This window comes from Sparus aurata, chromosome 7, assembly GCF_900880675.1.
Source record: "Sparus aurata chromosome 7, fSpaAur1.1, whole genome shotgun sequence".
Classification (NCBI taxonomy): Eukaryota; Metazoa; Chordata; class Actinopteri; order Spariformes; family Sparidae; genus Sparus; species Sparus aurata.
Genome location: NC_044193.1, coordinates 9,382,749 through 9,409,020, shown reverse-complemented (window position 1 = coordinate 9,409,020; position 26,272 = coordinate 9,382,749). Strand labels below are relative to the sequence as shown.

At 41.9% G+C, this 26,272-nt stretch overlaps 3 protein-coding genes across 3 annotated transcripts in view; 2 read left to right on the top strand and 1 right to left on the bottom strand.

Annotated features, from left to right (window-relative positions):
- Window positions 1-787: 787 nt before the first annotated feature.
- On the top strand, window positions 788-17,402 carry bltp3a (bridge-like lipid transfer protein family member 3A). Its single transcript, XM_030424012.1, has 21 exons — window positions 788-1,103; window positions 3,959-4,121; window positions 5,048-5,086; window positions 5,315-5,406; window positions 5,530-5,719; window positions 6,089-6,229; window positions 6,341-6,511; window positions 7,156-7,336; window positions 7,480-7,566; window positions 9,203-9,373; window positions 9,662-9,807; window positions 10,924-11,065; window positions 11,244-11,437; window positions 11,599-12,803; window positions 12,941-13,125; window positions 13,203-13,342; window positions 13,430-13,580; window positions 13,964-14,220; window positions 14,566-14,674; window positions 14,862-14,953; window positions 15,478-17,402. The coding sequence occupies exons 1-21, from the start codon at window positions 1,060-1,062 to the stop codon at window positions 15,592-15,594; spliced, it is 4,017 nt and encodes a 1,338-aa protein (XP_030279872.1). The 5' UTR covers window positions 788-1,059; the 3' UTR covers window positions 15,595-17,402.
- Window positions 17,403-18,080: 678 nt separating this feature from the next.
- Window positions 18,081-21,432, bottom strand: taf11 (TAF11 RNA polymerase II, TATA box binding protein (TBP)-associated factor). The gene is made up of 6 exons (XM_030424013.1): window positions 21,152-21,432; window positions 20,709-20,926; window positions 19,777-19,907; window positions 19,585-19,672; window positions 19,397-19,493; window positions 18,081-19,281 (listed from the first exon to the last, which is right to left on the bottom strand). Exons 2-6 carry the CDS (start codon window positions 20,883-20,885, stop codon window positions 19,151-19,153), a joined length of 624 nt encoding a protein of 207 aa, XP_030279873.1. The 5' UTR covers window positions 20,886-20,926; window positions 21,152-21,432; the 3' UTR covers window positions 18,081-19,150.
- A 344-nt stretch (window positions 21,433-21,776) lies between these two features.
- The window catches only part of anks1aa (ankyrin repeat and sterile alpha motif domain containing 1Aa), a 74,311-nt gene continuing 69,815 nt past the window's right edge, over window positions 21,777-26,272 (top strand). Inside the window, exon 1 of the mRNA XM_030424417.1 lies at window positions 21,777-22,640. Within this exon, the coding sequence (XP_030280277.1) occupies window positions 22,462-22,640 (179 nt within the window). The 5' untranslated portion in view covers window positions 21,777-22,461. The remainder of the gene's footprint in view (window positions 22,641-26,272) is intronic.

The following is a 26,272-nucleotide window of genomic DNA, read 5'->3' as shown; positions in this document are numbered from 1 at the left end:
TTGAAAAATGATGGATAAAGTTAATTTATTTCCGTTGTCACACTATCATGGCTAGAACAGAGCCATAGTAAGGAAACACCTGTGCTTTTCCTGTGATGACGTGAAAATGTCTGCTGCAAAGAATATCATAATTTACAGTACACTCAGACTCCCTGAGACTACCTGATTAAATAAAGTTACTAACACACAACCGTCTCTTTGCAGTAACCAGTACACAGTCTTTTTCTTTTTTCTTTTTTCTTCTATCTATTTTATTTTATTGTCTAAGACACAACAAGACATAAAAGATTAACACAAAAACAATAAAGTATAGGAAAAATGGGAAAAACTCCAAACTAAATTATCATTATAAAAGAAAATTAGAGAGAAAAAAAATGAAAATAGATTAAGGCAATACATTGGTGATGTCATTTTCTAATAATACAGAGAGGTGGTGGGATTTCTTTATGGTAACACATGAAGATTGGGTGAGGGTTTTTATAAATTTATCGTGATGACTAAAACATTTACCTGAGATTTTCAGGTCTAGTTTTGTGTCTATTAATGAGACTCCATAAATTGTATCATAATGATCTAAAACAGGCACGGTTGTGATTCTAACCATTCCATTCCCTGTTTTCAGAATAACTGGGTTTGAGAGCATAAAATGACTAGACGCTCTGTTGTCTCAGCACCACACCTGCACACCTGTTCACAGACTTGAAAGGATCATTTTTATGTTTTTACATTCCTCGCTCCTGATTGGTCGGATTTTTCGCACTTCCGCCTACTTGTTCCTCCCTGAACATCCACAAGATGGCGTCGTCGTCGTGTCGTTGCTGGAGCCGCTGCTGTGTTTCAGTTGAGTAGCGGTTGTGTGAGTGTGAAAGGGGGTCAGCGGCTGTGTTCACAGACGTTTTGTCGAGATAGCAGCATAGCAGCTAGGCTGTGCTGTGCCAGCAGCGGCCAAAAGATGCACACAGCCAGGGTTGTGTACAATATAGCGATACCTGTCAGCTAGTATATGTTTATTTTAAAGGGAAACGCGGCGGTAGTGGACGAGAAGAACGCCTAGCAGAGATGGCCGGAATTATTAAAAAGCAAATTCTGAAGCATTTGTCAAGGTAAGTGTCATCTCTGGCTGTTTGTTAGCGGTTAGCCCGGCTGGATGATGGGTTTTAACGTCACTGCCCAGCAACACAAAAACAGTCCGCTCGCTGGTGTTTGTCTTCTAAATGCAGCTACATTGATTTCAACAGTGGTTACCATCTGTTAGCTTAACGCTACATGTTAGTACAGCCACATGAGGATAACGCCAGGAGTCAGCAAACCAGTTCAACCTGACCGAGACTAATAATGTTAGCCGCATTACATGTTAAATGTGTTTTTTTTAATGCTGTTAAATCAAACAAACAGCCCTAATACTTGCTCTGGAAAGCTTATATTCGATTGAATTGGCCTTATACCTCCTTTTACTGTTGGAAGAGCTCTGCCAATATAGAAAACATAAAGAATGAATACATAAAAAAGTATGCTTGATGTGAGTTGTCTATGGCCACACAATATCACAATTACATTTAAGCTAGTACTATCTATCTATCTATCTATCTCAAGCAGAAATACAGAAAAAATCTAGTACTAATTAGGTAGAGTTATGGACAGATTATTTTAGCTTTTACATCTTTATGTCCTGAAAACAGTTTGGATCTTGCCCACAAGTTTATCTGGGTACCAAAAGGCCTTTTGCCTTTCTTCAACACAATATCGAGCTTGTTCAGTTGTGTATATCAGCTGAGGTTTGCTGTCAGAATAGTCAGTAATGATCCTTAAATCTTGATCTCTGCCATACACAGACAAGTATTGCATCCCAGTCACCTTCAGCATCCTTTCTAGAGCTGGCCGCAGCCTTTATTTCTCTACACCAGGTCTTCTTTCGTCACAGATCAGCTCAGAAAGGAACAGTCTGCTATTTTAAAGACATTTCAGTGTGTCAGAGTGTTTTTATTGTTCCAGTCAGTTTGACACTTCTGACAGTTGTTAAGAAATACATTTGGGTGGGAGAGCGACGTTTATGTGTTACAAAGGTCTCTCGTAAAGGCTAAAGTTGAACACAAGACTCAATCAGAAGCTTTCTTTTAGACTGACTCTCATTTTCTGCCACTGTTATTGTCAATGAATTATTAACACGATTATTTGCACCAGATGGGTCACAGTGGACACATACTTGCCAGACTGACAACAGATTTTTTTTTAAAAAAAGCTAAAAGCACATTGATGTTGTCAAGCTTAGCTTGTTTTTAGGTAGGAAATGGGCTTTATAGTCCAAGAATCTCTACAGTTATTTTGCGTCTTGCGGCCGTTTAAATTGGGTTAAACAATTAGTAGAAATGTGATCAGAATCATAACAGCTGCACTTCTTGGTAAATGTGTCTCAACATAACATTTTCGAATCAAAATCTCCAGACATAAAGGAACATGCTTGGTTGTTACATTCTCCGGAGGGGAAAAAATATATTTTTCAGTGAAAATGTATGAGGAAATTACCATTCCAACAAAAATAAAAACAAAAATATTTGCGTATGATTCTTTTTGCACAATGCTCATCCCTATTTCAAATCATTCTGAGTTAATTTTATCATTCTGTGCTTTTTCAAATATTTCCTTATATTTGTGTGTGTGACTTATTTGAGCAGTATTCATAAAATGGTGGTGTGGATTTTTTTAATCAACCTGATAATTAAATGATTGAATTTATCATTGGATCTTCATGTATAAGTTCATATCCTCTCTATGCTTTTCTCTTAACATACAAAATAAAAATAAAATGTGCATACAGTGGACTTCTTGAACTACTTTGGATTTATTGGATTTAATTTGAGCCCTTCAAGGGCAACTCTTTTGTGTTAATCTGTTCAGAATGATCTTGGTCTTGTTTAATTGTAAAGCTAAACAGTTGTGCTCTTGGCAGTTTGTACAATGACTTCTTTCTTGCCTTTGATAAGCTCTAGAATCTCGCTCCTCTTTAAACCTTGATAATCTTAGTAATTATTCCGTATCGCTAGTTTTGTAAAATAATAGCACTACTATGCAGTTGCCTTAAGTATTGATTATGAATACCACCAGATTACTTTGTCATATTCTAGCAATCTAAAAGAAAACTATCAAAATGCACATGCACATGCAAATGTTGGACAGTCTAGTCCTAGCTGTTTTCCGTTATTGGTCTGTGAACTAGCTCTACATGTCAGGCTTGACTCATTAAGGTCCTTCAAGGGTGTGAGATTAATATGGAAATGTTGTTTTAAGGAAAGCAAATGTTGAACTGTTTTGTTGCTCAGTGTTGAAGCTTCGACTGCTTTGCTTATCAGGCTTATCAGTTCCATCGTGGTGTTTGGCTTAACAGTGTTAAAGGTTTTGTCAAACGGGACCACATTCACATGTCATCTCATTAGTTTAATTAATGTCATGATGAGCTCACTGACTGTGAGTCACAATGTGGGGCTCGTTTGCTTGAGATCAGTCACTTTCCAACAGCATGTCTTGATGTCTGAAATATCACAGGATTTCTTTCACGACCGTGCACAGTCATGTGGTGTATGTACATTTAAAATACTTAACAAATTGATTTGCTCCGACTGCTACGTGCCTTGGGTTGTGGCCTATTCCTGGCTGCTGGAGCTCGCTACATTAGCACCCTCTGAGAGGTTCACCTTGATGGGAGAAGAGCTGTGTGAAGCCAGCGAGGAGGCTGCTACAGTTCCCCAGGATGACTCATTCAGTTGCACTACTTCAAAAAACTTGCCAAGCCAAGCTGCATAATTGAATTGTGTCTATTTCTGTCTCCCAGATCATCAGTGACGTATGCTGATGATGTCAGGTGTTTCCCTCATAAAAGTTACATGAACCTCTTCCAGATCTAGGTCTGCAAGTGTTTTCAAAAACATTTAATTTTTAACTTTTTTCTTGTCCCCTTGCTTAGGTTCACCAAGAATCTGTCCCCGGACAAGATCAATCTGAGTACGCTGAAGGGGGAGGGGCAGCTCTCCAACCTCGAGCTCGATGAAGAGGTTTTGCAGAATATGCTTGACCTGCCTACTTGGCTGGCTGTCACACGGGTCTACTGCAACAAAGCCGCCATCAGGGTATGTCACTGACTAGTCACACCTGGTTTTGTAGCTGGTCTGACAGGTGAGGCAGGTTTCTTTTTTCTAGGAAGACAAAGCGGGAAAAGACAAAAAACTAAATCAAAAAAAGCACAGGCTTTTTGTTTATTAATGTCAAAGAGCAAAGAGTCATAGAGGAACAGAGCGGAGTCTGTACCACAGAGATAAGTGGTATGATCCTTCAGACCAGCACTGGTTTTAGATAATGGAGACACAAGCCGTGATTCAGAGGGACAGAGTAGGCCTGAGGCTAGAGTGATCCTGAGATACACTGACTGGTGTGCAGTGAGCTGTCATGATGGTTGGTTTGTGTTCCCAGATAATCCCAATAATGCTTCATGTTTGCAACACTGTGTTTCAAATTCACCAATAATATTCTTATGAATATATAGTTCTATTCATTATTTCTGAATATTTTAACCGGCTGAGCCTCCTTTTTATCCTTCCAGATTTGATGTTATCGGCCATTATAAGCAAGGCCCCATAATGATGATAAAGAGGAGACCAGGCCGAAACTATTGTCATCTTTTAATGTGAAAATGCCTGGCTTTAGTGTAATCTTTTGTTGTGACTTCCAGTCTTTTTTATGATAATTGTGAACACCTTTTAACAATATTGTTTCTTTCTGTGCGCCTGTTTTTCCCCCTTTCATTCTCTCTTTTTCTAATCATGAATTCATGTTTTCCTCTTGCTTTTGTTCATCCAGTACATGGTAATGATAAATTAATAGTTGAGGTCGATGTTTGAGTTGTTTCCGAATATAACAGCATGGCAGTCAGTGTTGCGTGATGCTAGGGGAGCTTGATTAATTTTGCCCTTGTGCCCAGTGAACGATAAACAGTGTAGAATGTTGTAGCAAGTGTTTGTGACTGACTCTTTGGACCTTGCTGTCTTGTATTTTTTAGATACAATGGACAAAGTTGAAAACAAGCCCCATTTGCCTGGTAAGATTTTCTGTTCCTTCCGAGAGTACTTGGAAACAATTCTGCAACACTAAACTTCTCTGTTCATGTTGCAGTCCAGAAATAACTGATGAAAACAAAGTATCAGCTAAAGCATGACTTTAGTATAATTTCTTGCTGTTCTCTGCCCTGTTACCGTTGTGAAGTTTACTTCTCTATTTATCCTTGCTCAACTGTATGCTGAGCGTAAATGTTTCCTCTTTTGTGCAGTTCTTGGATAAGGTGGAGGTAGAAATGAGGACATGTGAGGAGCCACGTCCACCAAATGGCCCCTCTCCTATAGCTATTACAGCAGGCCAGAGGTAAGCCAGCACAAATCTTATGCTAAGCCGGCATATCTGACGTTTAAAACTACTTCATCCCGTGTTGTGTAAATGCATGTGTCAAACATTGCCCTCACTCTTGTTGACGATGTGTAATTACAGCGAGTACGGCTTTGCAGAGAAAGTGGTGGAGGGCATGTCTGTTAGGATCAACTCTATCACCATCAAGGTGCAAGCCCGTGCCTTCCACGCCTCCTTCGAGCTGTGGCAGCTACAAGGCAACAGCCTCAACCCCAAATGGCAGCGCAGTGATCTCCGCTACACCCGTGTCACCGACCCAAAGAGAGGAGAGGTACGGTCCACTTTTATCCCCCTCCTCACTTGGCTTTTACACTGCTCTTTCTGGAAGTTGTAGCGATGCCCATCTGAATACGATGTTTTACCACAGGAACAGTGTGTGCTCATTAGGCCTGCAGCTAACACTGTAATCATGTTAACTTTTAATGGTTTTTATTAGCGGCACAGACCACATTGAGATTAACAACCTCTCAGAACGAGGTCTCATAATCCACTCAACAGGAAATGTGTCTGTTGACCTTTCTTTCTCTGGCCTTGCCACATAGACACCGATCATTTCACTCATAAGTATAGAGTATGTTTTCTTTTTTTTGTCTCATTTGATTACAACTGAATGGTTCGATGTGTTTGTTGTTTCAATCAGGTGTTGACATTCAAAGAAATTAACTGGCAGAGTCTACGAATCGAGGCAGATGCCATTGAGAGCGATGACCAGGACCTGGGTAGTACCCCGCTACGTCTAATCACCAACCAGGGTCGCATTCGCATTGCTCTAAAACGCAGAGTAGGATTTTGTTTCTACAATTCATTCACTATTCTGTCAAAGAAAAACCCAAATGACCCCATCTAAATTGCAAATGCAAAAGTCAAGTTTGATTCTTCATTGTTCTTCTAGATAAAGGACTGTAATGTGCTGGCATCCAAGCTGCTTTTCATTCTGGACGACCTGTTGTGGGTTCTGACTGACTCTCAGCTCAAGGCCATCATCCATTACGCCAAATCTCTCAGCGAGGCCATGGAGAAGTCTGCCCAGCAGAGGAAGAGCAGGACTGCTGAATCCCTACAGGTCCTGCCACCCTCCTGTTCACAAAAGTTTCAGAGGAAAATCTTCATTCTGTATATTTAAAAGAAAATTTCAGGCATTGTCAACCTCAACGATATGAGCCTAATTAATCTGAATTATGTCTCATCAGAATGATTGCTTTACATCAGTTTTAATTGTTTTGATATTTGGTAATGAAAATAATACATAATAATACAAAAGGCCCTTTTCACAGACAACATTTTGAAAAGCACAGTTGTTACAAATAACATCCACATGGCTCTGTTCTATTTCGAGTGTCCTAGTGACGCAGTCACTGAATGCCAGCATGCATGACACCAGGAACTTGAAAGGATCTAAATGGAATTCAGTCATAAATAATTTGCTATTTACACCTGCAACTAGAAATTAGATTAAACTCCTACTTGGTGTGTTAAATGTCTTCCATGGAAAAGGCCCATAGCCTATAGCAGATATCAGGTGGTTCTCTCAGCTAATCTTATATTTAAAAACATTACTAAAGTTATGTCACTACAACTAAAACATGTTAAGTGTATACACAGACTATTAGACAACAAGTTTTTTTTCCCCTTTGATATTAATGTTGCAATAAATTTAATCTTTATTTTGTCATTTTGTTAAAATGTTTTACCTCTTGTGTGATTCAGACTGCTCCTCCATCACCTGGCCTCCATAGCCTTTGGACAGAGCCTCCGCCTGCTCCTACTGGCACCCCCAGCAACATGAGTCAATACTTCGATCTCTACGACGTCAAGGAGTCTTCTTACCACACCTTCATATCCCGCTTAGACTTACACATATGCAATGACAGTTCTTCAGTGGATGAAGGTTAGTTGCCATGTGCCTGCCATTAGCCAAAATTGATCAACATGTTGGGTTTATTGTTGTGTAACTCAAGGCTGTTTTACTTCAGTGTAATTTACGATTTTTAAGTCAAGTATTTTTTTACGAGTTCATTCGCTTTTGCATAGATGAGCCTCCCCCACCAGGCTTGCAGGGTGCCATGCAGCTGACATTCAGGAAGCTTGGTTTTGACTACTATCCTGTCCACAGGCCTGGTGAGTGTGTCTATTTGTCCCATTTGTTGAGTGTAATTTTACTGCAGTTCACCCACAGGCTCTGTCCTGCTCGAACTGTAGCCACAGCTTTTATCCAGGACTAGCTGTTAGGAGGATTACCATTCAAGCAGACTAATGGCCCGGGAGAGAGTGCCCAGTGCTATTATTCTTTCTGAAATTCCTCAAGTGTAGAATGTAGAACAGCGGAGTCGCCTCTGGAGATTATGGTCAATTAAACCATTTAGAAAACAACTTCTATTTTGGTCTTCTGTTTGATAAGAATGACTGTTTTTGAAGGGTATATGAACAGAGGAAAGATGCATATATCGACATCATACAACTTTATATACAGTATTTCATATATACTATATAAACACACACATAGTGTCTGCATGTATGCATGAAAAGCAGCTTTTCATGCATACATTCATTTGTTGACACAGGCAGGGAATTTGTCTCTAGTTCTTCGTAGCTCTCAATAAAGTGGCACACTGTGCAAATGTTTAGATACAGACATTCAGACAAATAGAGATATCAAGCCAAACAAATATAAACAGACGTTAACATAAAGATAGAGGTTCATTTTATTGAACTTTTACAACACCAGGGCTGCAAAACAAATCAGAGTTAAGTCCCTCCATGCTAAATAAAAGAAGAAAAAAAATTAACTATTGAGGGTGAAGGATGAATTTAGGAGTCTCACACCCTGAGAAATGGAGCTGTTCTGTAGTCTGGTGGTACGGCAGCAGATGCTTCTGTATCTTTTGCCAGATGGCAGCAGGGTGAACAGACTGTGGCTGGTGGAGTGGATGTTGTCTTTTAGTATCCTTTGGGCTCTATGCAGACATCTCACTTCACCAATTTCACTAATGCTCTGTAGATGGGTACCAGTAATGTTATGGGCAGTTTTAATTACCTGCTATAGAGCCTTCCTGTCCTGGGCCGTGCCGGAACCATGCCAGTTTGTGAGTCGGGATGCTTTCCATTGCTCCTCTGTAAAAGTTAACAAGAATTTGGTTTTGGAATAAGCCCTCTTAAATTTCTTCAGGAAGTAGAGCCTTTCTGTGTTATTTTTAATTTTTTTTAACCAGGTTGGTGATGTGAGGTGACAATGACTGGTTCTCTGTGATGTTGATTTCCAGGAATCTAAAAACTGTCCACCTCCTCCACCTCAGCTCCACTGATGTAGACAATCAACACACTCAAAACGTTCTGTTTTGCTGACATTTAGCAGTAGATTGTTCTCTGTGCACCACTCTGCTTAAGATTGTCTATTTCTTCCTGGTATGAACTCTCATCATTGTTTGATGATGATGGTGGTGTCTCCCACATACATCACTAGAGAGTTTTCCTGATGTCTAGAAGTACAATCATAGCTGTACAGTGTGAACAAGAGGGGGTTGAGCACACACCCAAAGGGGCTCTGGTGTTGAGCACTAATGTAAAGGAGGTGTTTCTGCCAATCTGTACTGTCCGGGTGGCTGACCTGGAACCTTTGATTGAATTAACTACCAGGGAGCTAGGTGGATTAAATGAATATTGCTGTTTGCAAGCACTGTATACAGGCAATATTGCACTGTGTAGTGGTTGGTATGGTTGCTGAATCATAACTGTTTTTGCTGCTGCTCCAATACAGCTGATGGATGTCGACATTGGGAACGCCACAGTGGAGCCATGGAGGCCCAGGCCCAGTGGGCTGGAAAACTGCTGCAGGAGTACCAGAAAAGAGCAGAGGCTTCTGGGTTCCCTGGGCCACATTCTGAGGTGTCTCAGCCAACCAAGGACAGCCCTGCAAAGACAGTTCAAGGTCTGAGTGCAGAGTTAATGTAAAGTGATGTCTTACTAAATGTATCTTGTGACAACTAAACACAGATACAATCACACAGATGCATACACAGATGTCATCAAAACAACTGGGAAACAAAAAAACTGAATAATGAAATCAAACATGAATACTTATTTGCCTTTATTGCATATTCTGATCAGAAAGACAAGAATATTAATTGGTAAAAATATTTCCGAACATCAGCGTTTTGATCTAACTTGGAATCAGACTTTAAACAATATTGTTTTCTCTGCCATGTCGATTCTTTAGACAGACAGTCCAGTCCCAAGTCGAGCCTCCCTGACGCAGAGCAGACGTCCAGCAGGAGCTCTGCCAAAGCTACGTCAGGGTCATCACTGAAGAGACTGCGATCTAGCTGTGTGGTGGTCAGGATGGATGACGTGGACATTCACCAGGCAAGCTTTAATCATCAGCTGATTTAATTTGCGTGCTTTAGCAGAAGCTTTACTCCAGTAAATGGGCCGAGGGACTTGACCTCAGTGGAAGCGATCAGGCAAGGCCCGATGAGGCTAGAAGTCGCTTTGCATTTAGATGAATTAAGCAATGACAAAGCAACATAGGTTTTGGACTTATTTATAATGACTGTCGTTTGACACAGATGGTATTAATGTTGAGCAGTCTATAGCAGTAGAAAACCTAAACTGGCAGCGTTAGCACAGTGTTAGTGTGTGTATGTAAAGCATGGAGACAATGTTTAGGTGATTAGAAAAAGTTTCAGAACATATTGTATCGTTGACCAAAGGCATTCTGAGTTGACTTTTCTTAAACCCACTTAGACATTAGCTAGCTAGCTGACACAAGAGTAAGTTGCTGCAGTGTGTTAATCACTTGCAGTTTGCCCAAACTGGAAAAAGACATGTTGGATTAGCAGCCCCTAGACTCTAGAGGCATCTGCCTGACAGGCCTTACAGAGGGAGCAAAAGTGTCTTTAGGATCAGCTATTTGATACATTTAGTAAGATTGCTGATTTATTGTTTTAAAGTATTAGTGTGTAAGTGTGTGGCATCACTTCTGAGGAACTGTAACAATTTAAGATAAATACCTCTGTTATGACTGCTGTACTAAAAACCGAAATAATGAAAATTTAAGTAAAATTAGTCCTCATGTGTCAGTGAAATACCCAGATAATCCCGTGCATGTGTCACTTCTCTTGGCTGCCCCGGTGCTTTGCACTCTCAGACTACTTCTCGATTCTCACTTTGGATGCGTCACACTTTTTATGAAAGTATTCAAAGTTGAAGACATTTGTAGTTCCCCTTTTGAAATAACAGGAGACTCCCAGGGGAACTTCAGGACATGTTTGGGTCTCCACCTTCAATTTATGACAGGAAGTGTCTGGTGTTCAGACACAGGTGGTGTAGTTAAGTTATTTGTCACATACTTGTCCTTTTGTTTTAGCAACCAAGTTCCTTTTCTTTGTTTATTATTGTGTATTGAGTGAAGCTGATGAATGAGTAATATAACCCTGTATTTTGGTGACATGTCCACCACTCTCAACATTCAACATTCAGGTGTCTACAAGAGGCCGTCAAAACAAGAAGACCCAGTCTTTATTGTCCTGCAACCGGAAAGCTCTGCGTTTGCCAGACAACGTACCAGCAATTCATCTGCAGTTTACTGAGTACTACTTTCCCGATAACCCCAGTTTATCAGGTAACACGCAACTGTATTTAACTACATTTTTTGTTGTCTTCATTCCTATTTCAAGTTTAGAGCAATATTTGTCTTATTTACTTTCACATTGTGTGCTAAAAAATTGTGACATGTAATAGTGAATTATGACGCGTGAATATTCTGTATCAGCATCTCATCCCTTTTTGCCGTTCTCCAGTGCCCACCTCAAATCTGTATGCCCAGCTGAACAGCCTCCAGTTCTGTGTAGACCCAGCCAGCGTGCTGTGGATCAATCTGTTCTCCAGGGGTCTGCTGCACACCCTGGACCAAGTCAAAGCTTTCTACCATTTGCAAGACAGCAGCAAGGCTGATGAACATGTAGACATCCGCTTGGATGCAGCTCAGCTCAAGGTAAATATAGAAATGTTTTTAGATATAAATGGCTCCATAGTTTAGATTTAAAATGTTTGTTTATCCCATCTTTGCCTTATTGGAGCCTGGCGCATTTTACATAAACATCAGGGTGTGCATTTTTGGTTTTTGGTGACATGTTTATTGTTCCTTTTGTTTAGATGATAATCCCCTTGGACTCTTCCATATTGGACCATCCGGAGCGTCCACAGTCTCTCTCTGTTATTGTACCACAGATGGTTGTCAGTAACACCCGCCACTGCCCCCACGGCTCCAGAGCTGACCTCAACAGCATCTATGACAAGTTCTCCAGCTGCTCTTTCTTCCAGCATACACCTCCCTGCCACTACCCGAGAGATCAGAGTGCCTTCCACCCCATCCCGTCCCTCTTTCTCCAGCACTCTCAAGAGACGGAGCCACAACCTCTGGACAGAAAGCAGCAACGATCCCAGGATGTTTGGTCTCTCAGTCTCTCTCGTGTGACCCTAGGTTTTGATGGGGCTCGGCGATTCCCCAAAGGCAAAACCCAACCTTTTGTTGAGCCCTTTGCGATGTCTGTGTGGATGTGTCAGCCCTCTGCCTTTAAAAATGGTACCATGTCTTCCCCCTCCAGTCCCAATGGAGCCCACCAGCCTTCTTCAGAACAGGGAGAGGCTTCACTTGCCTCTTTCCACTTCTTGGCCCACACCATCACTCCGGTGAAGATGTGGCTCAATCACTACCAGTTTGTCGCCCTGTTGAGAATGAAGGATGCCATGGCTCGGTTGGGAGCAGAGTTGGGCCGGGATCTGCGAGATGTTAAGCAGGCTCACGGGAAGAAGACAAAAGCTGCTACGGTGTGTCTGGCCCTCCTGGTCGACTCTACAGAACTGGGTCTTCTGTTGCCACCAGTGTGCTCAGCGCCTGAGGAAGAGGTCGCCCACACCCCAGAGACAGACAGCCCCAGCATAACAGACTCTGACATCTCTCCCCTTCATCACTCTGTAGATGTCGTCTTGGAGGACGGTGGGTTGGAAAACGGCACGTCCTCTGTCAACACCGCGTTTGATCAGGAGCAAGATGGCGTGGTGGAGGAGGCGTGCGAGGCTGTTGAGGAGGGGTTGGATGGTGTAACAGCACAAGAGGACACCTCTGCTCTCTCACCTCCACTCTCACCTGGACACTCCCCCGCCCTCTCCCGCGAGCCGTCCACCTTCAGCCTGGAGGGAGAGCTGTCGAGCGCCATAAACGTCACCAAGGATGTGACCAAAGATGCCATCAGTGCCTCGCTGGACCTGACCAAAGGGGCGTTTTCGATTACTAAAGATGCCTTCAGCATGCTGAGTCGGGGCTCAGGGATGAGCAAATTGTTCAGCCCGCAGGCAAAGTAAGTGCTGGTGCTCCCCTGCTGGGCTGTTGGCAGCGTAATGGTGTTTGTGTGTCTGGAACCCATACTGTGCACCACATGCTTTTACTGGCTTTCCCTTAGCAACTCTGTGTGTGTTTCTATGTGTGTGTTTATAGGGAACAGGTCCAGCGTTCAGAAGAGTCCTCCCCCTCTCTGCCTGCCAGCCTGCGCCACCAATCCATGAAGCAGTCGCCTTCCCAGCATTCCTTTGATAGTGCTATCTTGGAAGGGAGCCTGCCTGACGAAAACCTCTCTGTAGATAGTGATGTCAGCGACAATTTCTTTGTCCTCATGGACTCAGGTGCTCAAAATACTAGCAAGCAATTTTCCCTGAAATACATAGGTGACCTCTACTATAAGTATGTATCATGTTTCCAGAGTCAGGTATGGAGTCCATGCGTCCTAACAACACTCCTGCTGGCAGCCGAGGCAGCCCTGCTCCAGGAACAGAAGGAGGTTCATCAGCTGACCTTAGCAGCTCTCTGTCACAAAGTATCGAGGACGTTTCACAGGATATGGTAAGTTATTGATCTAATGTGAATTTGTCAAAGATTTAAATCTACAGTGTTTTTAAATGTGAGTTCATGTGCTTTATCTTGCTGCAGTCGTCAGTGTTGTTGCTCATCCTGAGTGGAGCAGCCTGTACCATGGAAGTAAAGGGAGAAGACCAAGTTGTGGCTGTTGAAGTCCAGAATGTGAGCCCTGTGCAGATGGGCACTGTGAGGGTGTCAGATGTGCTGGCTGGTCTCGTACAAGGTAACCTAGATTATTGTTTCCATGATGTTCGTTCCCTCAACAGACTCCTGGAAAATAATTTTGGACATCTGCTTATTAACACTGCAACCCTAATCACGTCTCTCTGTTTATTAGAAACGAGCAAAACAGAATGTTTGTAGTTTAGTAATTTCTGTGTAAAAGCCCACTTACATTTATCTTTTTATAAAGATCTAAATTGTTGTCTCAATTTTTCCCTGTGGTATTGTATCGAAGTTAGAGATATCAGTATCTCGACAACACTAATCTCAATTCAGGAATCGATCAACTTCCTGTATAGAAAGCATGTTAGACCTTGTTGCAGTCTAAAGTGACCACACAGTTTACAAATGTCTCTTCTTCTTTCTACCTTGTCGTTTTTGCAGCTCCGGGCGAACCAGTCCAGAAGCAGGGTAAGCAGAGCTCTCCACAAGTGTGCATGCGGGCAGAGATGGGTCCATCTGCTGCCCGGCACTCTGCTCTGGCTGATTCTTTGGGCTTTCTGGATATGAGAGTGCAAGACTGCAAGGCTGAGCTGTTAGCCTCCACCGTGGCTAACATCGGTCCTTTTCTGGAAGACGAATTCAGTGTTGACGCTCAGCCAATGAAGTTACACATGAGCAACATCACCATCACCATGAAGGTGAGTTGTTGATACAGTCTGGATATGGGCTCAACTAATTTTGACTTTGTTGGATATAAGATGTCAGGAGAAAATGCATTCTACAATATTGTATATGGTAGTCCTGATTGTTTTTCTGTCACTGCAACTAAATTGAAAGACCTTGATCACTGTTTTTTCTTAGTTTTTAGTATATAGTATGTATACCACCCTGTAACACAGTGGTAATTCTGAGCAGATTAAAATAAAGTAAATTGAATTGAACCTTTGGACTGAGGTTACCCTAGAGTGAAAGACATGAACATTAATTGTTAGTATGAGTTCAAGTATGTGGTTAACTGACAAGATCCCTTACCTTTCTTTTAGGATGACAGCCCTAAAATCTACCCCACGGCCCCTCAACCTGTCCCAGCCTCGTTCATTGTGGATCAGCTGCTCCTCGAGCGAGGTGAAGATGGCATGATGAGGCTCAGAGGTGAGCGAGAAGATAACGTCTTTTATTTCGTGCACTATGATAAATGTAATGTTTTAAAGTATATTTGGATACACACAGAAATCAGCAAGGTGATGAACCGTAAAACCACAAAGACTCCAGCTCAGAACATGTGCTGTCACAGAAAGATGAACAGAAAGTGATCCTCACCATTTCCTTTTTATTGCAGCTGAAGGTGCAGACCCTAAAGCCTCAGCAGGTGTTCCTGCCGCTGGCTCAGACAACCCAAACAGTTCCTGCTCTGTTCGACATCAGAGCGAGGTAGGGGAGACCAAGCAGTATGATGTTCTATATATGCTTCTGTGTCTACAGCCTAAGGAGAAGAAATACTGTGATCATGACTCCAATATGTGGCTTTATCTAATAGTATTTTGTGGGGGGTTGTTAGATTAATGGCCAAGTTTATTTTTTAAACATTTTCAGGCATATCAATACTGTATCTACCATGAGGCTGTGTGTATCACTGTAGTAAAGTCTCACAGGGCTTTTTGTTCTTTAATTTTTTAATGGGCAGGCAAAGACATTGAAATCTCAGCTGAGATAGATTCACTGGTTCTCCTCATGTTTAAATCTACAGTAGTCTGCTCTGTTTATCTTAAATACAGCTGTGATACTAGTGTCCTGTTACTGGTCAGCTCTAAGATGGAGAGTGTAACGGTGTTGTATTTACACCTGCTGCTGTCCATCAGAATCTGATATCCACCCACTTGGCTTGAAGCAGCTAGCCAAAGAGTTTGCACTTGCTGTAGCTGGAGCTAACCATTTCAATCATCCTGCCGTTACAGAGACAAGCCCTGGAGTCGCAGCTTTCCGATGCCCAGGCCGCTCTCGATGAGGCCCTCGGTGAGAGAGAACGCCTCCTTCTGGAAGTCAGGAAGTACGACCCCACGTTTACCCTCTGAGCCTCTCTGTCTTTCACCTCTGAACGTACTGTATTACTCCTCCTGCTGAGGAGCAGTGATGGGACGCATCAGGCTGAATGTCAGGAACCAGCAGGACTCCTTCAAAGCATGCCTGGATGTTGAACATGAATACGAGAAGATGAATCCAAGTTGTGGCTTTGGATCCCACCTGCTATATCACGCTGTTCATAATGTTACAAAAGAGCCCCTATAACAATTACTAAAGGGGAACCTAGTGAGCTAACTTATAGGTACATTAATGGTACTACTTTTTATCTGGCAGTCTAGATATCTTTCACTGCTGTAACTACACACAAACTACTCTGGTTGTCTCTCATCCAAATCAATGTGAACAGTAAACTCATAACGTGGTTTCAGTATTCGTCACACAGCATGCAACGGTAAATATCATCAAGCTTTAATTCTCTCCTGTTAATTATTTTTGTTGTGGAAATGTTAAGTGGTTTACATGCCAAAACCTCCTCCTCACATGCACCAACACTGCCAGACAGCTGCTAGTCCATCAGGCTCTTTCTCTCTCTACGAAACACACGCATGCTTTGTGAACAGTGTTAATATCCAGGTAGCAGAGTCACAAAGCTACATAGACTTAGTAATGTTGATTACCTGGTTAGGTGTGGGTTCCTTTGCCGTTAAAAAAAAAAAAATGTGTTGTGAAAGGTAGGGAAAACATTGCACTTTTTTTCCTTTTTCTTTTTTTAAGGAAAGCAGAATTATGCTGCTTTCACGGAGAGACAGATGAATCTCCATTTCCACCTCGGTTGCTTTATCACCACGGTGGAATGGTTACACACTCTTATCAAGTTCTCACCGTTTTCAGAAAGCGGGTTGAATCATTCCCCAGTGTTATTTTCCTCCGTGTTGTGAAATGTTGATCATGCTTCTTTTGTACTGTGAAACAATGTGCTCTACGTGTTTGAATGTCCACTCAAGAGGACACGCCTTTCGATCTCTCCCTCGGTCATGTGGAGAGCAGGTTGCACAGTAGCTTCAGTATTGTATCTGGGTTCACTCTAACTCTCTGGTTTAAAGAGGATTTGGATCATACCAGCTACCAGAGTTACAATACTTGATCACTTTGAAACTTGTTTTGTAGCTTGACAGGAAACAACTCTAGACTGCTATTGTTATTGTTACCTCTGTGCATATTTATCATGTATACAGTAGTGTAGTGGTCAGACATCATGAACTTAAAAGCTCATTCAGGATGTTGTTTACGTGTGTATATTTATTTAGATACAAGGCATGTGTTTTTGTTAGACAGTGTAACAGTTACTTTACAGTGTACTGAAGCCATATCGATCAAAGAAAATGACATTTAAAAAAAAAAAAAAAAAGCTGTGGCACTGATAAATGTATGCACACACAATGTTGCGTTAATAACCAAATTCACTACAGACACTGATAATTTTCAGTTTGTTTGTTCCTGATCTGCTGCAGATTCTATCCATCGGGCCAGCTGCCATTTAAATTTGTGTCACTTTCCTTTTTCTATGCATAAATCTGTTATGCATGGATTCAAACAATGATGGATTTGTTCATCAAAGACACTGTTTGACAGTTTAAACATTAGTTGTATGAATAATTTCATGAAAAGACCTCACTGCGAGCTACTTTATGTACAAATGTTCTATTGTTAGATCAGTGGTTTAGCCCTCAGAGGTATGTTATCTGACTTAATGGTTGCACAGCTGTTACAGCTTCATCATTTTCCCATGCTGTGCTTGTGAGACCCCTGGTGGCTGTAACTCGCCAGAGCATTCCCGATTGAAAAGATATTTACTTTCCCTCTTTTTTTCTTTATTTTTTTAAACTTTGGTTGCCTTGCAAGCTATGAATGACAGATTAGCATTCTTACAGGGGAATGTAAGATTTTGAGCAATAGAAAGGCTGTTTGGTATAACCAAAAACATGACAGAACAGTGACACTACATATTTTTACATATACACATACATTCTTCATTTTTTAAGGTGACTTATATCAAAGATAAATACTTAACCTGTCTAACAGGTTTTAGAGTTTTCTTCTCACCTGCATGTGTACTCAACACATCCTCACTACCAATGTAATAAGAGGGATACTGTCCTTAAACCTCAGTATCATATTTGTGATCTTCTCAGCTTTTGGTGTTTATGTTTTTGCATGGCCTTAGTAGACAAACATACAGTGGTACGAGATTGAACTTCCCATGCTGGATGCAACATGTAGCTGTGCTGTTCATTCAGTTTCCCCTCTCCTCAGTCAGACCTCTGTGTTAAGTAGCATCCCTACTCTGCTGACAAACTGGTGCTGAGTTCCATCTGCTCACAACCATGCAAAAAGGAGGAGATAACCGGAAAGTGAAGCACTTCAAGATGAGTGTTGTTTTCTCTTTCCATACAACTGAGCTGGCAGAATGGAAAAGCAGACGCATGCACTGAAGTGATGTTGATGCCTTGTGAGTTACCTGCACTCGTGTGATAAATTCACTGGAAATTGCACTCGTTTTAATGTAAATCACTTCAAAGGATTACAGAGGAGTCCTTGTGATATCTTCCTATAAGTGACGCAAACGTTGGAGAACTTGTGGACAGTATTTTTGTCAGTTGTGTAGAGTTACATTGAATTTTTGTATTGTCTTTATCACTTCATTGAGACTAATATACAACTGGTTCTGTGAACCAAAGCTAGTATGTGGGAAATATTTTAAAAAAGTGAAAGAATAAATGATTAACTGCTGAACACATTTCATTTGTGCCTTTAAGTTTTAATAGAAAAATGCATGTTTTTTGCGTAACATTCGATATCTATTGCATCCGTGTTTTTGTTGTCATAAAATACACAGAAACCTATATGTTCAAGTCTCACTCCAGTTATTTTAATGGTGTGATCCACAGTGACTTTATCCTTGATGGTAATTGTACTTATTTAAAAAAAAAAACCTCAAAGCTTAGTATTGTTAGCCAAACGTAGTCAATTCAGAGACGATCTGAACAATGAGTCCATTTTGGTCATAAACAGTTTTCCTATTATTCTGGGAAAAAAAAACAATCCAGACAATTGCACAACCTTTTGTCAGGTCACCCAGCTATAAAACTGAAAAAGAGTGAGAAGTGTGATACAGTAAACTACTCTCACTGTGGAGTTTATCATGTGAAAAAGGACCCAAACATTTTGAAATGTTTATCAAAATGAGTACACAATGCCATGAAAAGAAATAAAAAGTGCACATTTTTCTAATTCAAACCATTTGACTTCAGAGTTGCCACAATTTTGCCACCCCAGAACATAAAAACTGAAGAACAAAAATTAGACATTTCATATTTTCAAATATAAAATACTGTTATTTACAACCATACTACATGAATATAATTTCACATTTGAACTGTATGTTTCATCAACCATTACTTGATAATTAGAGGTTCATACTTCAGTCAAATGATTCTTCTCGGTAGATCAATGTGTAGTTAGCTGCAGTGGCTACGTGTCAAGTTTACCACATGCTTCCACATGTTATCTGTCCATAGTCACCATACAATCCGAAGCACAGATGCCTCAGTGAAAGAGGATGTTCTTGTGCTTAGAGTTGGGAATCTGATCTCTGCTCTTCAACCTCCTCACTGCTTCCCTCATATGCTTGGGCTGAAGTGGGGGTGTATCTCCCCACTTCTCACAAACGTCCAGTGCTGCAAGGACAGAAACAGACTATTTATACTGAAGGTACAAATAAGAAATGATTTACTCATGTGAAAGCTTATTTGGTCTAAACGTAACACTCTGTTTTGTAAGCCTGCCACTCACCTTCCTCGACAATTTCTCCAGCAAAAACCTTGGAAATACCAGACATGGCAATCACCACATTCTGAGACACTGATGATCCTGTTATGGACTGGATCAACTAGGAATAAAAAATACGAATAAATAAGGACATGAAGCTAAAAATGTGTTCCAGAGATTTAAAAACACTGTCAGTGTAACTAAATGCTTACCCTCTTAATAGCAGCCTTAGGGAAGGCAGAGCGTCTGTACATCTCATAGCGATTCAGCTGCTCTTCAGAAAACGATGACACCAAAACCCTGCCGGACACAAGAAGAACGGGAGTTGGTGAGATTTACTAGGATGACTGCATTTATTTTGTTTTTGTATTGGAATGATATTCTTTTAGAAAACTCAATCTTACTGCATCTTTTGTATTTCATCCTCGTCGACCTTCTGCCGCTTCTCCTTCTTCTTCTCTGGCTCCACCTTCAGTCTTTTGGAAGACGGCTGGCCAGAGGTTCCTTCTTCCTCGTCTTCCCCGGCTGCCATTTCCTACACAACGGAGGACAAACTTGTTTAGAAGCAATACAACAATGACATACATATACATGTTTATACAGACAAGACAACGTTGATATAAATACTAATACCTGATCGAATTCTCAATTTTAGTTTGTTTTACCAAGATTTAACTTGACGATCATCATCATCATTTGCGTCCATCTTATTTTGTATACATACAGTTAATAAAAGGCAATATTTCTCGATGTCACTTTGCTGCACCACAATGAATTATTAACTCTACTGACGCTAAAGTGCTTTTAGTACTGACACAAATAGCCTGTTCTTCAAATAGGGTACCCATGCAGGATAGATTACAAGTTTGATAATTGATCGTCATGTACGGATTGAAATCAATAAAAAAAAATCTGCTGCTTTCAGCTTCTCTAGATGCATCTGTGTTTGACGCCAAACAATGCCCATTGTGAAAAACAGTATGCTGATGACCTGTTGTTGATTTTTCTTTAAATTACTTAATCCTGTGACGAGGTGACATTTAGCATTAAAGGAGTTTGGCTTTTTTGTTACATGGAAAGGGGGGTTTTGTATACAGTGTTTAATTTACTTTTCTCTCAACTATAAGTAATAATTTCATTTCAATACTTCTCAAAGTAAGGTCGAGTAACTTAGTATTTTTTTGGTATCTGTATCACACATTTAAAACACAAAGTATACCCAGGCAGTGAAGTATGCTTTTGTGATTTAGGAAAAAACCTTTGGTCGGAATTTTGGTCTTCAATTTGAACCACACTTCCTGCTCTGATTCGAGATAAATGAAGCCCAGGAACTCACTGATTTAAGCTCCTCTTTTGGCTGATCTTGGGAGGATGAATCTTTGTTTTCATCTGCAGGTTTTGCTGTGATTGGCACATCGTCGGATTCCTCCGGTTTAACGTTTGGACGCTCCTCGTTGGCAGAAGTTGCTCTCTCCGGTGTAGCCTCAGGTTTGATCCGTGCAGGGTCTGCCATTATCACTCTGCCCTCCTAACACTGGGTTACAGCTTCAGATTCTGTAATATCATCAAGGCAGTATATTAACGTTAGTTACTTACCAGTTTGGAGAAGGCTAAAGAGCTAACCTCTGTGTTCCATAACGTTACCGACTTAAGTTGAGCGTTTTCGCAACACGACAGAATCTATGCAATCTGTGATCCACTGAAAAGTACTTTTGGCTTTTGAAAAAAAGAAAAGCAGAGGAAAAAAATGATGAAAATGTTAATACATCATGCACCTACCTATGTTCTGCAGCTAGGCGTCAACAAAACAGCAGCAATAACTAGCCAAGCTAACGATGGAGGTAAGCTACCGTTAGCTACGTAGTGTTGTAATGTACATTAGCTAGCAAGGCAGGTATGACACGACGCTAAGATGACCAATTCATTAACAATAGATACAATTAAGATCAACTTGGCGAAAGAGGGTCGCTAGCGTCCAAATGCTAGTTTTCCAGGCTTGTTGATAGCATAGCGCTCCAACTTCCGTTTCCGGTTTTGTACCAACTTTATTGACACCGCTATCTCTAGACAGCGCAATACTTTAGGATTATCAAAAAACAGGACGTTTATTGTGTATTTTTGCTGGAATCGTTTGAAACCATTTTTTTTTTTAATGCAGCCCTTAGATTTAACCCTCCATGTAAAAATTCCTGCTGATGTTGTAAAAGCGAGTTAAATCACAGTTTTGACGAACATCCCCACTGTTTGTTTACTGTTACTTTGTAATACCAGCCACAGACTGTTTGTCACCTGACAAGATGTTGTGAAATGATCCCGTTCACACACCCATGAGGGCGAACTGATAGGAATTCCAACCCTTATCTGTTATTGTTTACAGTCTCCGCCAGTTCACATTTATTGAACACGGTGACATGGCAGATTATATTTTTTAGAGTAAATTCAAGTTTCGGAACTATGTATTCAGTTGCAGTCTACGGTATTGTGTTATAACATGTAGACGAGTGACTAATAACCGTAAATAATTAAAGGGATAGGTGAGGAAATGCGCCGTGGACTCTAAACGTGACAGCGGAGCCGACGGTTGAAGCTCTGGATGGGCATTAAATTGGCCCGGGCGCCATTTTGATTATTCCCATCCACCGCCAATGTGGAGCAGCTAGGGCGGGGGTGCTAGGGTTCGTGTGTGTCTGTGTGTGTCTGTGTGTGTGTGAGAAGGGCTTAGGACTGGAGACGCAGAAAAGAAAGGGCAGTTTCGAGGAAGTGACGGACGAGGCTCGGGGGACTGGTCAGAGGAAGTTTGCTCGGTGGTGGTACCGTGCTGCCGAACGAAACTTTTCCCCCTCCCGCCTTGAGCGCCAGCGGCACCGTGGATCGGGACGGACGAGCCCAGCGGCGGAGGGAGCTTTTGTTTCCTCGCCACACCACCAGCAGCAGCAGTACTGAGGAATAACTTGAAGTCGGGAGAGAAGGAGCAAAAAAGGGGGGATCGCAGAGGAATTTCACTCCCGCAATCTATCCCCCCCCTCCCCTTTTTTCTCCTCTTCCCCGCGCCTCCTCTGAATATATATATTTTTTCCCGGGGATCCGCGATGGGGAAGGAACAGGAACTTCTGGAAGCGGCGCGGACGGGAAACCTGGCCGCTGTGGAGAAGCTTTTATCCGGGAAGCGACAGTCCGCTGGCACGGGCGGCGGGTCGTCTGGGATCGGTGGAAGCGGCAACAGCGGCGGGCACGGCGCCTCCTCTCATCCGCTCTCCAGTCTGCTCAGGTAGGCTCTGGGACGGGGAAGAAGCAGAGGCGGATACGTCTGAATGGGAGACAACCGGCGGTGGTGCTCCCTGTCAAATACTGCCTCATCACGTCCTGTAATAGCTCATGGCACCATTTCCTATAGTGTGAGGTAGTTGCACTGTGTAATGTTGTTGTGCGGTGCCAAACAAACAACTAGGGCAGCGCAGGGAGCCGTGGCATGCTTCTTTGTTAGCTCCCCAGCTCTGGTGTGTCCCTGTCAGCTGCACTGTAACGTGCACTTACGGCCCGGTTGGTAGGTAATTGTGCAACTTGCCCTCCATAAATCTGCGACAAAAACAGCCCACAGCCTCTTTAAAATACTAATACAGATTCATTATTCATTGCTCTCATCCAGTCTAGACCTGGAGGTGGAGTAGGGACCCAGTTTGTCAGAGCCAGACTCCCATTTTTATTATTGTTACATGTTTGGTCTTCTTCTTCTTCTTCTTCTTCTTCTTCTTCTTCTTCTTATCAGCCCTAGATTTGAAACCCCATTTTTCTTCCTGCAGTGGTGGAAGGTTTGGCAGGTTTCTATCTCTATCAGTGGTCACAGGAGATTGAATCCTTGGTGAGGTGAACATTTGATCCGGTTTTTTGACATCCCCCCAAAAAAAACCAAACCCAACAACCTCCCATGCAAGGCTGGAAATGCTTGCAGCCTGCTCTGATTATTTGTTGTAAGTCCTGATTTAGAGTACGCCACGGTAAATATACTGTATCTGTCATCCTCGCCCACATGCCACCTGTGTACATACTGGAGTAATAGTGAGTAGATGCTCAGATTGTAACGCCCGGATGAATGATTTGGCAGAACAGGACATATTTGCCAAAAAATGGATGATGTTCGTAAAGGCTTTGGTAGGCCCTGCTCAGCGCGGACGGCTTTTGATCGCATCAAATCCCTTCCTGTGAGGCAGCTGGACCGTCCCCTTCTTTGTATGTCCGATCCCTTTGACTTTGCACACACAGCGGGGCTGCTGGGTATTATTAATAATAAGATGCAGCATAACAGATCTGATAAGTTTCTGAGTTTCATTTTGTCCTGCAGATGTTATCTGAATCTGAATTACGGGCTTACCACAACAGGATCGCTGGATTTCCCTGGGCTGGAATATATTGCTCTGAAACCACATGATGCGGTCTCATAATGCATCCATAGTTCAGATCTACAGAGAGAGCAAAAGAAGAACAGACTCGATGTTGAAAGGAGCCAACTTCTTAAGGCCACACAAGGCTTTTATCTGTGCAGATAAAAGTGAAATATAGCTCTCAGACTCGTTAAGACAGAAGTGCTTCAAGTGGCCTCTCCTCTGCACCCTCACTTTTAATGCAGAGCATATTCACGTGAAAGTCTGTCAATCATAATGTTATGTTGCTCCCATGGGAGCACCCGTGGCAGCCACCTCCTTCTGAGGGACAAGTGTTAGGACGAAGTTGAGGTGATGCATCGCTGCGTTACTCAGAGCAGACTGCACAATGTACTCAAGGTAATTACATTAAACCCGTCTAATCGGAAATCCAATTCAGAGATGTCATGCAGTCAAGGCTGGCTCAGCCTCTTCCTCACAGATCTGTGGGCGGACTGAGGAACCCATTGTGTCATCTGTTCTGACTTGAGCAATCAATGTTTGGCAATGATAGCGCTGGGAAATTATTGGCTAGACTTTGGAGGAAATGAATGAAGAAGCGGTGCATAGACTTACCAAGCCTGTTGCCTGTGAACACCTGAGCTAATAAGCTGCAGCATTAGAGACCACAGGGCAGCCCGGGGGACTCTCGCTGTTGTTTATGACACTTGATTTGATTTGCATAATCAATATGTCAATACATTTTAAGGATGTCACGGTAAATTACCACTGTGTCACAGGCTGTGGGCGAATGTTTGTTTCCTTTCCTTCCCGCTAGCAGAATCAATTTGTACCCTGTTCATCATCCTTTGTTAGGAAGTGTGGGGCTGTAATCCTGTCAGAGGAGATTTGATCTGGAGGATCCGACTCGAGCACATTTTAGCCCATGTTGGTTGTAATGTCATCATGCAGAGAGGGATACATGTTCCTGTCTACATGTTGACATAACAACCAACATAGGGACTTCGCAATATATGACCAGGTTTAGGCGATATCAAAAATCTCGTATCATGACACTGTCGTGTCTAAATATCTTGATAGACGGTATTATTGTCGCTCATTCGCTCAAAGCACAAATTTGTGGTGTTGCCCTGTTTAGTTAATAACCGCTTATGACAAAGATGACATGCAGCCTCATTCAAATCCCCCGGCAAGCCATTTTCTCCCACTTATGAAACAAATATTGGCAAATTGGTAATTCTTAGAAACTAATTCCTCCATGTCTGTATGTTAAAAGTGCTGCATTCCTGCATTTACATCAGGTCAGTTAAGCTAAAGTCACCTCCAAAAGATCGATGCATGCCAGGACAGATATGCATGCATTTTCTTTTCAAAACATAAGCCCAGTAGATGGCTTAACAGCTGTTTGAAATTCAGTATTGAGAACAATATTGTCTATGACAGCAAATTTATATAATATCTGACATGCCTAAGCCCTTGTACTGATATTTACAATAACCATCCATGATATTCATACATGAACTATTGATATTGTGTAAATAAAACACATGATAATATCATGTTGATAGTGCATTGCCTCTGAATACATTTCCTTTCCGTCCATTACATTTTTGTTATAGTAGGTGGCAGTTATGAACCCAATTTTTTCTTTGTTTTTTTCCCCTTGTTTGTCCTTTTTTTCAAAAACTTTTGCACAGTCATGGTTACAGAGTCTCTCCACTTCCCTATGCTTGTATTTTGAGTCTAATTAACCTGCCAAAAAGAGTTTGAACACAAGATCAATAAATGCAAAGATGCATTTGACTGAGCATAATTTTATTTCATATTATCAAGTTTTCCACAGATAAAGCTGTAGTCATATTCGTGTTTCTGATAATCCAAATATCATGACCGCCCCGAACCAACAGTCAACTACAAACCAACAGTTATACACACTCCTGCTGCACTGCTCTTTATTACGAGCACATCAATTCCCACTTGTGTAATAAACATCTGTAACCTAAACAGCAGTTTAATTAGACGTATTGCTGTGTCCCCCCGCAGGATACAATGCACAGAGACAGTCAATAACAACTACAACTTTATCATATGGATCAAAACCTCAAGCTTTCCACATAATCGGCTTTGTTACTATTTCATGAAGGTGTGCTCTGTGTGTGTCTCCACTAGATTTTTGGCGTTCTTGCTATGGAATGGGGTGCATGTCATGACTTGCGTTGTTTTTGTAACCAGGCAGTGTACAGCTCTGCTCTGCGGAATGCCTGCTTTCCCAGGAGGCTGCATCCCAGCGGTTGCCATGGGATAGACACTGACCCCGGCGTGTTTTAACACCGCCGCCGCCCCTAACATTTGTCCTTCGGTGCTCCATTAACACCAAAACGAGCTGGGCAGGGCTAACTTGAGTGGGAAGGTCACGGTGCTGTAACCTTTATGGTGCCACCGTGCAGTGACGGTTGATGCAGAAGTAAGCCTGATGTTGTTCGGTCGGATCTATTTTAGCCATCAGGGTGTCTATTTTAGG